Source organism: Capsicum annuum, chromosome 10, assembly GCF_002878395.1.
Source record: "Capsicum annuum cultivar UCD-10X-F1 chromosome 10, UCD10Xv1.1, whole genome shotgun sequence".
Taxonomy (NCBI): domain Eukaryota; kingdom Viridiplantae; phylum Streptophyta; class Magnoliopsida; order Solanales; family Solanaceae; genus Capsicum; species Capsicum annuum.
The window spans coordinates 219,239,969-219,257,754 of NC_061120.1; the positions used below are offsets into that span (position 1 = coordinate 219,239,969).

Consider the following 17,786-nt stretch of genomic DNA (forward strand, 5'->3'; position numbering starts at 1 on the left):
TACTTTGACTCCCCACATGTCATACACTAGACACATGACACTGCTACTTTCATCAGCAGGCAGCTAGCTATATATGTACGGAAAGGTGGCCAGTTGAACATCTTTCCTCAAAAAATTATACTATGTATATAAAAAATTATACAAAATATATACGTCAGAAGCTAATATTTCACGCGCATATATTAAATTTTGAACACCCTTAACAAAATTTGCGACTTCTCCGTTGACTATCATAGCATCTTCATTTTCTTTATGAATGCAATTTTCTATGTATCTAATATGTTATATGGTTTTTTTTAGCCCCTTCCTAAGAGCTCTCGTTCTTTTTGCTACTTTCCTGACTTAAACCTACAACCTATTATTGGAGGCGAGCGGTGTTTATCATCCGAACAACTCTTTCTGGTTGAGTTACATGTTTTATATACTGACCAAATATAGAGACTTTGTACCATGAGGTTAAATAACTTGTAACAACAGGTAACTCTTCTAAACCAAAAAACAACAATCTGTTATATTAGGTTAATTACACTGATAATGTAAGAGGTATTTTACATAATCAATATATAAAACTTGAATAACAAATAGTAAGTATTTAATAGATCCAAAATGCTGCAATTCAAGAGGCTGGTCCCAGTTGAGTTGGGCTGGGCCTTTGCCTCTTTCACTGGGCTAGTCCAAAATAACTTTCAGAACTCATGTGGACCTGATTTATTTGTCTTTCTTGTTTAATTACCATCGACGAATAAATTAATTTTTGGGCAAACTACACAAATTCCGATAATATGAAGTTTAATTATAGAAAATCTTGACATTTTGCATAAAAATTAGAAATTTCGATTTTGGATCCGTCGAGATACATAATTAGCTTCCGATACATCCAACAAAGATACATTTTTTTCCTTTATAAAGTTACATAATTAGCTCCCGATATATTTTTTTCGATGTTGAGCCTGTCGAGATACATAATACATCCAATAAAGATAACTTTTTTCGTTTGTAAAGATACATAATTAGCTCCCGATATTTTTTTTTTCGATTTTGAGTCTGTGGAGATACACAATACATCTAACGAAGATACATTTTTTCTTTTGTGAAGATACATAATTATCTCCCGGTATATTTTTTTTCGATTTGGGTATGTCGAGAAGCATAATTAGCTCTTGATACATGCAACGAAGTTACATAATTAGTTGAAATTTTCGCAATTACTTTATAACGATGGAAATTTACGTAAATATCATAAGTTGATGCACGTAAATATCAAATAGTTGATACATTAACTATTTGATGCACAATGTTGACCCAAAGATTTTGAGTTTGATAGTGAAAATTGTATTATATCAATCATTATCTATAACTATTATCTTAAAAGGGAAATGTAACAGCAGACAATACTTTGACTCCCCACATGTCATACAATATATACATAACACTGCTACTTTCATATGTGGGCAGCTATATATACCGAAGGATGGCCAGTTGAACACCTTTTGTTGAAAAATTATACTATGTATATAAAAAATTATACGAAATATATAGGTCAACAAAAGTTTTATGTACTGACAACATACAGAGACTTTGTACCATGAGGTTAAATAACTTATAACATGTTAACTCTTCTAAACCAAAAAACAATAATCTGTTATATTAAACTGATAATATAAGAGTTGGGTTGGGCCTCTGCCTCTTTTATTGGGCTAGTCCAAACTAACTCTCAGAACTCATATGGACCTGATTCATTTGAGTTTATTGTTTAATTACAATCGACGAATAAATTAATTTTTGAGCAAATGACATAAATTCTGATAATTTGGAGTTTCATTACAGAAAATCTTGATATTTTGCATAATTATTGAAAATTTCGATTCTGTGTTTGTCAAAATACATAATTAGATCCTGTTACATTGAAGGAAGATACATTTTCTTACTATGTGAAGATACATAATCATCTACGACACCATGAACAGCATACACATTTTAACCATAAGAGTTGAACAGAAAAGTATTGTGGCATTCTGAGCTCAACGGCACGCATCAGGCAAGTCAAAATTACAACAAAAAAGTTCAAAGAGTCTGTCAGACAACCATTAGACCATCGTAACACCATGATAAGGAGCTAAGAACGATCATCTATGACACCACCATGATAAGGAGCTAAGAACTATCATCTACGACACCATGACTCAAAGGCCATGGTAGCTGTTGGGAAAAGAGGTCCCAACTGGCGTTACCTGCGCTTTCGTGTCTCTCAGTGTGGTCAGCACTGGGTGTTTCCGAGCAGCGAGGCTTACACCCATTCGCATTAGTTCATCCAAAGTTCCTTACCCTTATGCACGAATTATTGAATAAGCCATCTTCCTATCAAGGTTAAGGAGTCAACAATGGCAAGGCAATGCCATAGGCACGTTAACCATAAGAGTTGCATAGAAAAGTATTGTGGTAGTCTCTGAGCTCAACGCCGAACATCAACAAGTTGAAATCCTAGCACCATGATCAGGACTCAGGACGGAGCTAACAACGATCATATATGGCACCATGACTCGAAGGCCATGGAAGTTGTTGATCACGCTCTGGTCTATGGCCATGATTCATCCACCAGACGAACATATTTTGGTGCAGCTGCTTCCATTGCTCAGTATTAAAAAGAGTCTTCTATTATGTTGTTTCAGCGATTATAACAACCTTATTATTCTTTTAGTTGTTGTTAGATGATAGTGAATAATGTTGGTTAAATCTTTAATTTCTTCTTCCAAATTTCTAAGCAAAACTTTGGTACAATTTGAGACATGTCATAGACAACGTAGGAATAAAAGTTGATAATCGTTTGACAAATGCATCTAATAAGAGAGCACGTTTGTCTGACGCAGTGAAGGAATCACAATTTTCATTACGAGGGTCCAAAATATGAAGATTCAACATCCGCTAACGCATAAAAATAGAATTTCCACCATATATAAATAGTGCAATTTTTCATCGATAGAGGTTCGGATGAATCCCCTAGATCCTACCTCACGCCGCCCATGTACAAGACTTATAACGCCGTCCCTAACTATGTATACACATATTAAGTGAATTTTAAAGTACAAATATAGAGTTTGAATGAAAGCTTCTATGTTCGGTCGAACCCCGATATACAAGACTTATAACGTCGTCCTAATTATGAGCACGAGAGGGAAAATCATGAATTCTAAAAAGAAATGAGTTTATTGAATTTTGAATAAATTATTTATACATACTAAGTGAATTTTAAAATACAAATATAGAGTCTAAACAAAAGCTACTAGGTTATGTCGATCTGATAGACAAAACTTATAACGACATTCCTAACTATTTATACATAGTAGGTGAATTTTAAAATATAAATATAGAATCTGAATGAAAATTATTAGGTTCAGTCAAACCCGATATACCAGACTTATAATGCCATCCCTAACTGTTTATATATATATTAAGTGAATTTTGAAGAGCTACTACGTTCGATCGAACCCGATATACAAGACTTATAATGCTGTCTCTAATTATTTATACATATATTAAGAGAATTTTAAAGTACGAATATAGAGTCTGAATAAAAATTACTACGTTCAGTCGAACCCGATAACAATACTTATAACATTGTCTCTAACTATTTATACACATCTGAAGTGAGTTTTAAAGTACGAATATAGAGTCTGAATAAAAGCTACTACATTCAGTCGAACCCGATAACAATACTTATAACGCTGTCTCTAACTATTTATACACATATTAAGTGAATTTTAAAGTACGAATATAGAATATGAATAAAAACTGCTCATTCGGTTGAACTCAATACACAAGATTGATAACGCCGCCCCTAACTATTTATATACATATTAAGTAAATTTTAAAGTACGAAATAGAGTCTGAACAAAGGCTATTGCGTTCAGTCAAACTCGATATACAAAACTTGTCTCTATTATGAGCAACAACAACAACACAACATACCCAGAGTATTCCAATCAAGTGAGGTTTGGGGAGGATAAACTATACGCAATTCATACTACTATCTCATATGAAGTAAAAAGACTGTTTTCAATATACCTCCACCTCAGGACATGGAAAATCATGAAGGAATTGGAGTCTTGGAGACGTTGTTGTTGAAAAATGGCAAGTGATGTGACAAAATGATCTTAATTTCTCTATTATTTCTAGAACTTCTTTGTCCAAATAAGAAGATATAAACAATGAAATCCAATCACACATGTATTGTCTCCTTCAAAGGTGTTCAAATGGGAAAAGGAAAAGATCATGATTGGAGAAATATCTAAATGTTTGGGAAGTCAATTACTTTTTTTCGTTTCAATTTATTTGACACACATCTCTTTACAAGAAGAAATTAAATTTAAAAACAATTCATTTAAAGCTTTTTATTTTACTCTTAATAAAAAGTTTTCGTAACCACACACTTTATAATAACATATCTATATACAGAATCCACACAAAGACCCCTAAAATTTACGTACAATATACATCTCATAAAATATGTTACCGTCTCATTTAAAAGTCACAAAGTCTTAAAAAATGTATGATTATACAAATATTATATGTTACATTTTAGATTTTTTTTCATTATGAAGTGGGGTTCAACTAAGCTGAAAATTCAATGCCATGAATGAGTTTTTGGACCCCCCACCCCCACCCCCCCTTTCCTCTTAATTATCCAATAGATTAATGATACAGACAACAATTAGTCTTGTGCATGATTACACTTTGGATCCGGCTTCTCTCCATTTTCTCCAAATTCTTACTTGGATGAGAGACACATGACATGAGTTAGAATGAATGGTTAAAATTTAATAACTAAACAAAAATTTTAATCATGATATGAACAATAAATATTTTACCTATCTGCTTTCAAAATTTTAGTAATTCAACAATTATTATAGTTACAAAATTATTTTATCCACAAATATACTTTTAGGAAAAAATTATCTCTATTTCTATGTTTTTTTCTACGATGTGTTCTATTTTCATACTTATCATCTATCTTCTAATTTCTTTAAGTTAATTTTTTAATTTCATTGTAACCATTAGATACTTTTTCTTTAAAAATAGCTATGAGTATAAATGGTGAACTTATAATCAAGTTTCTTTTTAGTTATGCTAATTGAATATTTTTACTATAATATCAATAATGCTCGTATTATTATAATAATTTACTGCTCAAAGATTCATATTTATAAAAAAAAAATTTCTTTCGTCATGATTTTGGCTTTGCCAATTTTTCTTATAGCTATTTTTTTGGGGGGACGAAGATGAAAATAATAAGAGTTAAGAAATTCGAAAAAGGGAGAAATAATAAAATTTTTAAAATGATAAGGGTGTATCTATTAATTTTTTTAACCATAAAATATATTTTTTAGTCATAGAGTAATTTTTTTTTCTACTTACATCATGGTTAGAAAAAAAAGAAAAAAAAGAAGAGAGAGAGTTTTTTAAAAATGTATTTATGAATAAAATAATTTTGTAGTTATAATTGTGGAATTACTAAAAATTTTGGAAGTAAATATATAAATTATTTATTAGTCAAATCTTAACCATTCATTTTAACTCATGTGATGTGTCTATCATCCAATTAGAAACTTAGGGAAAATGGAGAGAATAAAAATGAAGATCAGGAGCTCAAAATTAAGCTAAGCACAAATTAAGGATACCTTGAATGGGTAGTAATACAAAATTCTCACTATATGCCCAAAAGAATTTTGAAACAACAATAACAACGTCTTAATCCCAAACAAGTTAGTAATAACTGTCTCCCGAAAGAATTTGAAGCAAAGAGGTTTATCTAATCTTCTATCACACACAAAGACAACGACAACAACAACATAAATATTCAGTGTATTATTACAAAATAAGAATTGAGAGATTATCTTAGAATAATAAAGTTTTAACTCAAGAAGAAAATGACCGTAATAAAAATATAATCAACAGATAATAACAAATATAAGAGATAGTATGTAACATTAACCTATCCTTTTTTTCCCCGTATAAAAGCAAAACAAGTTGTTAGAAAGTAGACAAAATATAAATGAATGATAGCCATCGAAATCTACATGGATGTTAAAGTGTCAATTTTGTTGCTTCTTTTGCCTATTGTTGACTTGTCAATCTTGAAAAAACTAATAATACACTAATATTCCATTCGTTAAATTTTAGAGTTCATAAAAAAAAAACAATTATTAAATTTTTTTTATATGTTATTTAAATATTTTAAATTATTAATTATTGTGATATATTAGTTTCTTTACGTAATTTATAAATGACATAATATATGTTTTTTAATTTAATTTCAAGTGACATTTATGTCCTTCAATTTTAGATGTGTAGAACTAGACACTTAAACTGGTGTGAGTAAAGCATCTAGCACCCCTGAACTATGATCAAATTTTGTTACAGCACGTTCCAACTTCATGGGGTCCTATTATTACCCCCGAACTAAATTTTAGCATGTTTTTGTCAACCTTCTTAACTGACGTGACATCTTTTGTCAAACTTTTTAGTTGGTGGGACACCTTTGATGTGAGTTTCATTTTATATTAGGGAAAATGTATCGTTTCCACCCTAGACTATTATCGAAAAATTGAATCCACACTTAAACTATTTGAGTGACCTAATACACACCTAAACTACTTAAAAGTAAAATTTTTTACACCCTAAATCTGACGTGGAAAAAACATTAGTATTATTTAATTAAAAAAAGGCGTGTCTAAAATTAAAAATAACACAAAAAAAGTTAAAAATGAAAATTTCAATTCAAATTCATCTTCTTCTTCTCCAAAATCAAAAATCCCCAAACTGAAAAATAGATCCAAATTCAAAAATCCCCAGCATTCATCTTCTTCTTCTTTTCCAAATTTAAAAATCCCCAAATTAAACTAAAAATTTCAATTTCAATTCCAAGTTGCTAATGAGTTTCGAACAATTAACAATGGATAAAATTCCTCCTTCTTCTTCCCCCAATTCAATTCAACCATCGAACCTAATTATCGACTCCGTCGGAGCTGCAAATGCGTACAAATGATTTCAAAGTTCACAATTTTCAATCTACCCATGTCAAGAAAATCTCTGTCTTTTGTGGTACAATTTCCACATTGTTTAATCTTTGATTTGACATTGTGATTTATATGATTTAATTATGAAGTTTTGAAGTGAAAACTTGATAATTAGGCTGACCAAGTTATGATTTTGATCTTTATATCTTGAAAGATAATATATATGATTTGAAAACATTGGCTGTGACTACTTTGTTAACTGATGGTAATGGGTTGCCGGAATGGGTTGAAACAAAAGTCTTTATATCGCCGACGATAATGGGTTGCTGAGTTGAAACAAAGATCTTTATATCGCCGACGATAATGGGTTGCCGGAACTCTTGAAGTTTTTCGTTCATCTAAATCATCATGACTACTTTGTTAACTAGTAAATTCATTATGCTTCTTCCACTTTGCTTTGTCATCAATGGTGATGATGTACAGATACCCATTTCAATTGTTAAGCTGAAATATCAAGGAGGATTTAGACATTGAAGAAAAAGAAAAAAAATTGACCTCATAACAATGGAGGTTTTGGACATTGAAGAAGAAGAAGAAAATTAAATTTAAAAGAAAAAGAAAAATTTATGAAAATAATAAATTTATTATTTTATTCGTAGAATGCTGATGTGGCGCTGACGTGGCAGGCGCGTGTGCAACACCACACCATATGCATGCAAGTGGTATAATGCTTTACAGGGTGTAAAAAGTTTCACTTTTATATAGTTAAGGTGTGTAGTAGGTCACTTAAATAGTTTAGGTGTGGATTCGACTTTTCTTGTATAGTTTGAGGTGGAAACAATGTCTTTTCCCTTTTATATTATAAAGGTGCCACATCATCGGAAAAGGGTCACAAAAATACGCTAAAATTAAAAAGGGGGGGGGGGGGATAGAACCTCTGTGAAGTTAGAGTGTGTCGTAGCAACTTTGGTCATAGTTCGAGGGGGTGGGGGTTACTGGATGCTTATCGCAACTTGTATAGAATTGAACAAATAAACATACACATTTTATGTGGCATAACACACTCAAAACGCCACATACGACGTAATTTTCACGTAGGATGCCAAAATTTTATATTAAATATATTATTATTGTTGTTTTATTCTTCTAACTAGAATAAACTAATAAAAATTAATGTCACATAAATTGAATAGATAAATACTTATTTAATATAGATCTATTTATTTAGCCCAGACTAAATTCTTAGGTATATGATCTAGATGGATGCTCATCTAGAAGCACTTAAATTCTTGGGCATTTATAATTTGCTAAATTGCACTTTCATATTAATTTACCATTGAGTTTGAGTTGACCAATTCTTTTCACATCACAAATTAAATACTAGTTTTAGCATGATCATCTAGAATTTGAAACCTTCTTTGCACTGTAAAGATTAAATAATTATAATGAGTGAAACATTAATTTAATTTTATAGTTTTCCTAGTGATGTGGTCACCAAATTACACCAATTAAGCTAACAAAGTAAGAAATAAAACACATTCTCTAGAAGGGGACTAATTATAATCAATTAGATATATAGTCGTACGTCTAGAAGATAATGCACATGATTATTTGATCAAACGCATTATTATATACTCCTATTTTGAAATAATATAATGTGTTGAAATAACGAGAGTTCTATATAAATATTTTTTTTTATGTAAAATTGAGATCCTGAAATTATAATATATCGGAGATTTTTTATTACATGTTCAAAATTATAAATTTATATTTTAAATTTATAATAATATGTTTAAGATTACAAATTTCATAATGTCTTATTGCCATTAATATCATGACAAACTCCCTTCGTTTCGATTAATTTGCGTTACTATATTATTTTTATTCAATTTCAAAAATAATATCTTTTTTCATTATTGGAAACTTTTTAATTTCAATTTTTTTCACGTGACATTTAAGATCATAAGATTATATGATATATTGGTACATACATTTTGTTTTATCTTAATTTAATATCATAAAATTTGTTAAAACCAAGCAGGTGAATCAAATTTAGACCACAAATTCTAACAACCTACGTCTCTTTCTTCAACTTGATGTCTAGTCAAGATGTCAAATACATAGGAAAAAGACATTGTTTTCATCTTAAACTATATTCGAAAAGTCTACGTCACATTTAAACTATACTAGTGACCTATTACACACCTTAACTATAAAAAAATGATACTATTACCTCCCCGCAACCCTCATTCTAAGGCGCGTGTGTTACACTTATTTTAGGCGCGTCCAGCCTATTAAATAACAAAAGTAAACGGCTAAAAATATTAAAGAAAAAGTCATCGTTTCCACCCCAAACTATAGTCGAAAAGTCGAATCCATACCTAAACTATATAAGTGACATATTACACACCTTAACTATAAAAAAGTGATACTTTTTACTGACGTGGCAGCGCGTGTAAAACACTACACCACATGCAAGTGGTGGTAGCCTGACAGGGTGTAAATAGTTTCACTTTTTTATAGTCTAGGTGCGTAATAGGTCACTAGTATAGTTAGGTGTGGCTTCGACTTTTCGAATATAGTTTGAGGTGGAAACGATGCCTTTTCCCCAAATACATATAATAAATGTTATTAGTATATGAAATGAAGTTTGCTTCTTATACTTGTTCTCCTACAACTATATAAGAACAGATAAGCATATACATACAGTTTTCAAGAAAATATTATAACTCATGTCTCCAAAATATCTCTTGCATTTCTCATGAACTTTGCAGTTGTGTTAGGTTTCTACTGCTGGGATTGGGGCTTTTTAACCGCCCTTCTACTCTTCTCCACTTCATCGTAGTTAATCACTTTCCTCTTTTTTCAAAAATCCAAAAAGAAAAAAAGTTTTCTTTTAGGAAATTTCGCGCTTTTCGTTTCTTTGTTGACACAAACCCCACAACCTTAGAGCTGGAGGCCGTGGAGATTGCTAACGGTCTGAACAAACCCCTCTTGTTAGAAAGGAAAACAAGTTTTCCTTTCTTAGAAGCTTTCACCCTTTTTTGTTTCTTTGCTGGCACGAACCCCACAATCTTAGAGTTGGAGGCCGTGGAGATTGTTAACAGTCCGAGCAAACCCCTCTTGTCAAAAAGAAAAAATAGTTTTTTTTTTTAAATTCTCCCTTAGATTTTTCATCCTTAGTGACTCGACCCCACAATCTTAACGTTGAAGTTAGAGATTCTTACCATCTGAGCAACGTCTCTTATCAAAAAGAATTTTGTTTTAACACTTCCCTGAGTGCTCCTATCTTTGGTATTGACTCGAACTCACAATCTTAAAACTGATCATCAAAGGAGGTACGTGCTTATCATCTGAGCAACCCCTTCAATCAAAATAGGAGGTACGTGCTTATCATCTGAGCAATCCCTCCGATAAAAAAAGGAGGTATGTGCTTATCATCTGACCAACTCCTCTGATCAAAAAAGGAGGTACGTGCTTATCATCTGAGCAACCCCTCCGATCAAAAAGAATGCAATTTCTTTCTTTAAGTTTTTTTTTTTAGGTGAAATTTTTGCATGGGGAATTTAGAGGGTGATCAAAGTGAAAGGACATTGTTAGAGTATGTAAGAAAGTCATCAACACCACCATTCTTGCTAAAAACCTACATGTTGGTGGAAGATCCGGCGACCGACGACATCATTTCTTGGAATTCCGATGGATCGGCGTTCATAGTCCGGCAGCCGGCGGAGTTCGCCAGAGATTTGCTTCCAACACTTTTCAAACATTGCAATTTTTCCAGCTTTGTCAGGCAACTCAATACCTATGTATGTTTATTACTATATTGTTAATATTTTACGTAAGAAATTTTTACACTATCAACTTATATTTACTTGTTATATAGTAGATGACCTGTCGTACTTTTAAGATTACGAATTTCATACTTTAAGGAGGTACATGTTAGTCTTTTGATTAAGACAACCATAGTATATATATGTAAGGGTGAAAAGTGAAGCTACAAGTATTATCCATATATATTGAAGTATAAAGACTTTCATTTAATTTGTATTTATGATTAAGCTAATTAAGCTAGCTAGGCATCATTAATTTGTGCTTTGAAGTGTTCTTTACAATTAGGGATATACATGTATATATCTTGTGAGAGGCTGACTATGGATGGTTTTAGACGGGGTAGAGGTAGGACGAAGAAACATTGGAGGAAGGCGATTAGGAATGATATGGAGCAGTTACGTCTTATGGAGGATATGATCTTTGATAGAAAGGGGTGGAGGACGCGGATTAGGGTAGAGGGTTAGTGGGTAGGAGTTTGTCCGTAATAGTAGGGAAGAGTGCGTTGTCGGCGTCTGAAGTTTCTTGTTCGTGGTGCTTTGGTGATGTCTATGATTTCGAATAGATAGTTTATTTCCTGTATTAGCTAGCAATGTGTTTATCACATTTTGTTGTGTGTTTTTATGTTTTTTGTTTGTTATACTGTTATCTATCCTGAGTCGGGAGTATATCGGAAACAGTCTCTCTACTTCATATGAGGCAGTGGCGGAGCCAGCATCTTAATTGAGGGGTTCAAAATCGAGAAATGTGAACGAAATAATTAGTCGAAGGGGGTTCAACGTTAACTATATATACATGAAAAATAATCTTAAGCTTGTATACATAGTATAATTTTCCGCTGAAGGGGGAACCCCCTCACTATGAGCTGGATCTGCCACTGATCTGTGGTGGTGGTATAGACTGCATACACATTACCTTCTCCAAAACCCACTTTGTGGGAATACACTGCATATGTTGCTGTTGTATAATTCTTGTGATTCCTTTATTAAATCCTAAACTATTTCATATATGATTAGGGTTTTCGCAAAATTGCAACTAGCCGATGGGAGTTCAGCAACGACTTGTTTCGCAGGGGAGACAAGGATTTACTATGTGATATTCGTCGAAAAAAAGCATGGACAAACAAACAACAACCAAACAAAAACAACAAGAAAGAAACAGATAATGAAGATCAAAGGTCATCATCATCAACTTCTTCTTCATCATCATTAGAGTACAATAGCCTTATTGATGAGAACAAAAGGCTAAAAAAGGAAAATGGAGCATTAAACTCTGAGCTTTCATCAATAAATAAGAAATGCAAAGAACTTATTGACATAGTGTCCATGTTGGCTGAAAATTCAGAGAAAGAAGAAGAAGAAAAAGAAGGGCAAATTAAAGGTAATAAAAGGCCAAAGTTGTTTGGTGTAAGGTTAGAAGTTGAAGAAGAAATGGAGAAGAAGAGAAAAAGAGTTGAGTTTAATGAAATTGCTAGTGTTTTTCTATCTCAATTATGCAAATAAAATAGTGTCCAAGTATTGATTTTCTTTTTATTTGTCGAATCTTAAGTGGATAGAGTTATTCGATATTACTGGTGAAAGGACACAAGCTAGTCCGAACAACGCCATTGTATAAAAAAGAATGAATTGCATACATATGCATGTTATTCAATTGCACTTTCGTATTTTCAAGGCTTATATATAACGAGTCATGTGTTGTAATAAGTAAGTATCTGCCATATTTTTAAGGTTACAAATTCAGTTCATATATAGAAGATCATCGATTTGAATTATTTTTTGAGTGATCTGATAATATTAAATTTGTTCACGATATATATCAATTTATATAAATTAAACTCTTATGTCTCTGAGATATAATATCCTTTAAGAGGGTCAAAATTTTACTATATTATGGCACACAATAAAAAAAGGAAAGTGACAAAGAAACTAACCAAGTTTGTGTACCATATATGATAGATAGGGTTACTTTAAAGTTGTATTAATAAAGAATTGAAGTGAGCTTCTAGATGGGAGTAATAATTATGTTCATACTATAGTTTTATCATGATCAAATAAAGTTAAAAGAGATTGAATTTTGAATAATCATAAAGTCATAACAAGAAATTTCAAGGCTGCTGGAATGTGAAAGGCCAAACATGACCTTTGTATACTTCTAGAAGTGTGTCAATGGCTAGGTTCTTTTTGAAAATTTTACTAAATTTACGAGGTAGAAGTAACGTTTGCGTGTACTGTATGTTCTCCGAGCACCATTGTGGAGTTACCTGGATATGTTATTATTATTATTGTCGAAGCACACGACTAAGCAAAAACATTTTTGCCTCACTCTAGTCGTTCTATCATTTTGAGATTCAGTCATATATGATTAAAGTTCACTCATTTTTATTTGACTACATATATATATATATATATATATATATATGAACGTCAGACATAAATGATAAGAGTGAGGCGAAAAACTAATCCTCAATCATATAAGGCTGAAGTTCATGCAAAATGATTGGACTTTAGCCTTCGGCCATATGTAGTTGACTTTTAGACGATGTGTCTGTACTTATCTAAAGTTTAGTTTTGTCAAATCTAACTTCAGACAGGACATATTATTATTTAATAGCGACATCAAAACAGACTACACATGATTGTTTTTCTTTATCAATTGTTGAATTTACCAAGACCAATTATAGTATGGCCCAAATACATTGGGTTGGAGTACTTGGCATAACACCAAAAAGGCCCTCTGTTCTTGAAATTAGCCCAAATCAATTATACATGGACATGCACATGAATATGACCCTTCACAACTACAACAATGACTTTTCGTGGCAGTAAATATATGCACTTTAACAAAGAGTGTTAAAGCTTTTATCGGTGTTATCAATTGTCACTGGATTTAATGCGTAGAAGTTAGAAGCAACCCACCGTTCTCATTTTTGCTTCCATGTTTTGCTGATATAAAAACAATATTATTTCAATTTCTTCCTCTATAATAAAAAAATTAAACTCAATGAAATTTCAAATCCCCACGCAAGAAATTAAAAAATAAAAATAAATTCAAAAATCCAAAGTTACATGCACCAAAAGAGTGTAATTCGAGCAGTAGGAAACAAAGTAGGTTGAGAATTATTTAAGGTCTCAAATTCAAATTTTAGCAGATATAAAAATAATAGTAATCACGTTTGTTATGATACATGTATGGGTAGAAAATAACACATAAAAGTATTAATCGAAATGTCTATAACCTTATTGGAAAATAATAAAAGGAATATAAAAAGAAAATTCCAAAATTCACCAAATAGAAGGATTACTTTTTCCCTTTTTCTTTTTCTCTTTACCGAAAGTCCTTTGCTTTTTTTTTTTCTTTTCTTTTGGTTAACCGTAGAAAAACATCTTTAGGCTTTTAAAAAGTCTTTTATTTTGGTCTTAAAAAATGTGATCTTGATTATAATAACATATACAAGTTGTGATGATACAGTTGAGAGTTACTTTATTAATTAGAGGTCTCGAGTTTGAGATTCTAAAATAAAAAAATTTCTATTGAAAGCACCCCTTCCAAAAATAAATTTATCTGAACCTCAATACGAATATTGAACACTTAAAATGAATATCAAAGATAACTCGATGCACTAAAACTTTCACTATGTACGGAATTCTAAAAAGGATCGAATCACTAGAGTGTATTGTATGCAATCTTATCTTACATTTTATGCAAGAGGCTATTTTCATAGTTTGAAACCTTTGACCTTCAGATTACATGACGACAACTTTACGATTACTCCAAGGCCTCTGAACTCAGATTACATGACGACAACTTTACGATTACACCAAGCTCTGAACTCTCATAATCCTTGGTCTTTCCCATACACAGACATATCTTAAATAGGCCAAAACAGACTGCTCACAGACACATATACTGCAGAGAAAAAAGAATACTAGAAAACAAGCTCTCCACTGTGTGTGTATGTGTGAGAGAAAAAGAAAACAATGGGGTTTACAGCAATGGGATTTTTCTTCATATTTTTCCCAGAAGAAGAATCCAACACTATCACCACCAAAAAAACAAGCAAAAAAACCAACATTTCTTCATTAAAATCCATTAACAATATCCTTAATCCCTCAAATTCCACACATCTTTTCCCTAAAGCACAATTCATAATCTCAATTTGTGTTCTTCTCATCTTTACTACTTTCCTCTTCTTCACAATCTCCACTTTTGAACCATCTTCAACAACAGCACTTGTCGGAAATTCTCATAGCTCGAGTCATGTTAAAGACACTGTAGGTGCATCCCTGAGGATTCGACAGCATGCATTACAAGGAATGGGAACTTTGTACAGAAAAGGAACAAGGTCAATGAGTGATTTAGTTGTAGCTCATGTAGTTGAATCTGTAACTGTACAAGAACTGAAGTTGTTCACGAGACTCTTTTACAGGTCTAAAATGGCCTCAAAATGCGACATTGTGTTTGTGTTCCAGTCTGAGTCGAGTCTTTTTGATAATGTCATTGTGGAAGAGAATGCATCGTTCTTGAAAATCATACATGGGTATAGCGAGCGCTTCTTGAATATTTCCAGCAAGGAAACGAACAGCAAGAGTACAAATAACAACACACCTCAGTCAACTAATTTCGATGTGTCCCCATTCTTGATTACCAACAAGAATGCCAATGCAAGTGAAGAACCTGAACCCATCTGGGGTAGGAAAAAACCGGTCAATTTCAGCGTAAACGATAGTACTGAGTCATCAACTCCATTGAGTTATGGCTCAGTAGTCGGATTCTACGCTGATGAACTTGCCCCGGAAGGTACATTACCCGGGTTTATGGATCATGTTCCAATGAGTTTACGAAGATGGGCTTGTTATCCACTGTTATTAGGTCGAATACGAAGAAACTTCAAGCACACTGTTCTAGTAGACGTGAAGGAAATGCTACTGCTCGATGATCCATTGAGTCGAGTAGCCAAGAATCTGACTCATGACTCGGTCGTTGTTAACTTAACAAAAACTCGTTCGACTCAAAAAAGAAAGGCAAGTCCATCAATCATCATGGGTGGCTCAAGAGGAATACGAAGATTATCGAACGCAATGCTGATTGAAATCATTCGTGGATCATCGACGCAACCCAACAAGAAGAAAAAGAAGAAGATGAACTTGGTTACTGAGTTAACTCTGTTCAATCAACTCGTTCGAAATGAGTTTATATTGAAGAATGTCGATGTAATTTTCACTGAGTTGGCATCTCAAGAAGCAAAAGATTCGTCAAAATCAGGTTCTTTAATTTAATGATTAGACGTGGAGATAGTAATGTAGATATTAATTCAATTTTTAGAGAGTATTTATGTTCATTCCCTTTGGAATCTATAGCTTACAGTGATTGTTAATTAGTAGCTAAATTAATTAGGAAAAAGGGTAAGTTATATGATTATACTAGAGAAAATGCTCTATTTTCACTTGAACCCGAAAAGGCTGAGACACAACTTTAGGAGGTCCTACTAATTAAAACCGTATTTTTAACAACTTTAGTGCCTACGTGGCACTTACGTGGCCGCGAGTGGCGCACAAAGTTGTCAAAAATATGATTTTAATTAGTCCAGGGTAATATGACTCTCTAAAATTCGGGTGTGTCTCAGCCTTTTCGCGTATAGTTTAAGATAGAAATAAAACATTTCCCATATAGTTTAATTTTTTGTTTAGACATTTTATAGTAATTTGTAATATTTGTTGATAATTATAGGTTCATTAAGACGATGAAGCATGTGGTTTAGTTGGATGAAAAATAAAGAATCTTACATTACAATAGTTTTTTGATTCCGCCGTTGATTCAGCTAATGTCATTCTTTTAAGGTGACAGCCAATAAGTTTGGTGTGTCAATTTATGATTTGTCAATAGCAATGATTAGTAGCAAAGTCAAACAAAAGGAGTGTCTTCATCAATATTTCTTAATTGACAACTGTGTGAGGGTCCAAGGTTCGGAGCCAAAAATTTTATTAAGGAGATTTAAAATATGTAAAAAAATAAATATACAAAGATGAAAAGGATAATGCGGAATCAAGAATTTATTATCGAAGAGTGTGCAAATTTTTCTAATTGTGTTAAGGATGTACAAAAATGAATACATACTGTACACCTCACGTTTTCAATGATGTATATCGAACCACCCTTCACCTAAAGGGGCTTCGCCCATTGTCAAGAGAGGTTGACATCTACTATAAAGTGCAACTCGAGTACTAAACTTCTCGTTATGCGCAAGGTACGAAAAACAGTCTGAACCACAACGATTTATTATACATAGTCATATATACCATTTTTATTTTCTGTCGGCGGCTATTTTCATGGCTTCAACTTGTGATCTCCATGTACTAAATCCCTTGCTATGCGCAAGGTTTGAAAAACTGCTCGAACCACAACGATTCATTATACATAGTCATAATACCTTTTTTATTTTTCGTCAGCGGCTGTTTTCGCAGCTTGAACTCGTGATCTCTAGGTCAAATAATCGCAATTAACTTTATCTATTATTACTTCAAGACTCCCTTCAGTATACCATCTACTATATAACACAAACAAAATAATAATTCTAGCGATTCATAAATAACGTAATTTTTCGATAACGTAGTTCGAATGAGCCCCTCAATTCTACGTAGCTCCACCCTATTAAAATAACACAAAAAGCAAAAGAAGGAAGAGTAGCATCATCATGTGATGCTTACCAAATTTCCACAGCATGTTTCATCCCCTTTTGACAAACTCCATAAAAGCAGCAAATACATATGAAAAAAGAGGAAAGTAACGTGATCATTTCATTCTTTTGCAACTTTCATTTCATCGTATTTAATTTTACATATAGTACTTATTTTGCCAGCTTTTTTCCAACCAGTCAAACATGCAGCTGTTGTTGACATATAAGAATATAGAAAAAAAAGTAATAGTATAAAATTTTGGCCAAAGTTA

At 32.4% G+C, this 17,786-nt stretch overlaps 2 protein-coding genes across 4 annotated transcripts; both read left to right on the forward strand.

Annotated features, from left to right (window-relative positions):
• The first annotated feature begins 9,658 nt into the window (after positions 1 to 9,658).
• LOC107843915 (heat stress transcription factor B-3) lies at positions 9,659 to 12,612 on the forward strand. 3 transcript variants are annotated; one of them, XM_016688343.2, is made up of 3 exons: positions 9,659 to 10,483; positions 10,558 to 10,819; positions 11,858 to 12,612. In XM_016688343.2, exons 2-3 carry the CDS (start codon positions 10,571 to 10,573, stop codon positions 12,341 to 12,343), a joined length of 735 nt encoding a protein of 244 aa, XP_016543829.1. In that variant the 5' UTR covers positions 9,659 to 10,483; positions 10,558 to 10,570; the 3' UTR covers positions 12,344 to 12,612. The 3 variants fall into 3 exon arrangements, with proteins under 3 accessions (XP_016543829.1, XP_047253405.1, XP_016543830.1); XM_016688344.2 differs by having other exon boundaries at positions 9,716 to 10,439; XM_047397449.1 differs by having other exon boundaries at positions 9,699 to 10,819.
• A 1,770-nt stretch (positions 12,613 to 14,382) lies between these two features.
• Positions 14,383 to 16,749, forward strand: LOC107845173. Its single transcript, XM_016689425.2, has one exon. The coding sequence runs from the start codon at positions 14,819 to 14,821 to the stop codon at positions 16,115 to 16,117; it is 1,299 nt and encodes a 432-aa protein (XP_016544911.2). The 5' UTR covers positions 14,383 to 14,818; the 3' UTR covers positions 16,118 to 16,749.
• The last annotated feature ends 1,037 nt before the right edge of the window (positions 16,750 to 17,786 follow it).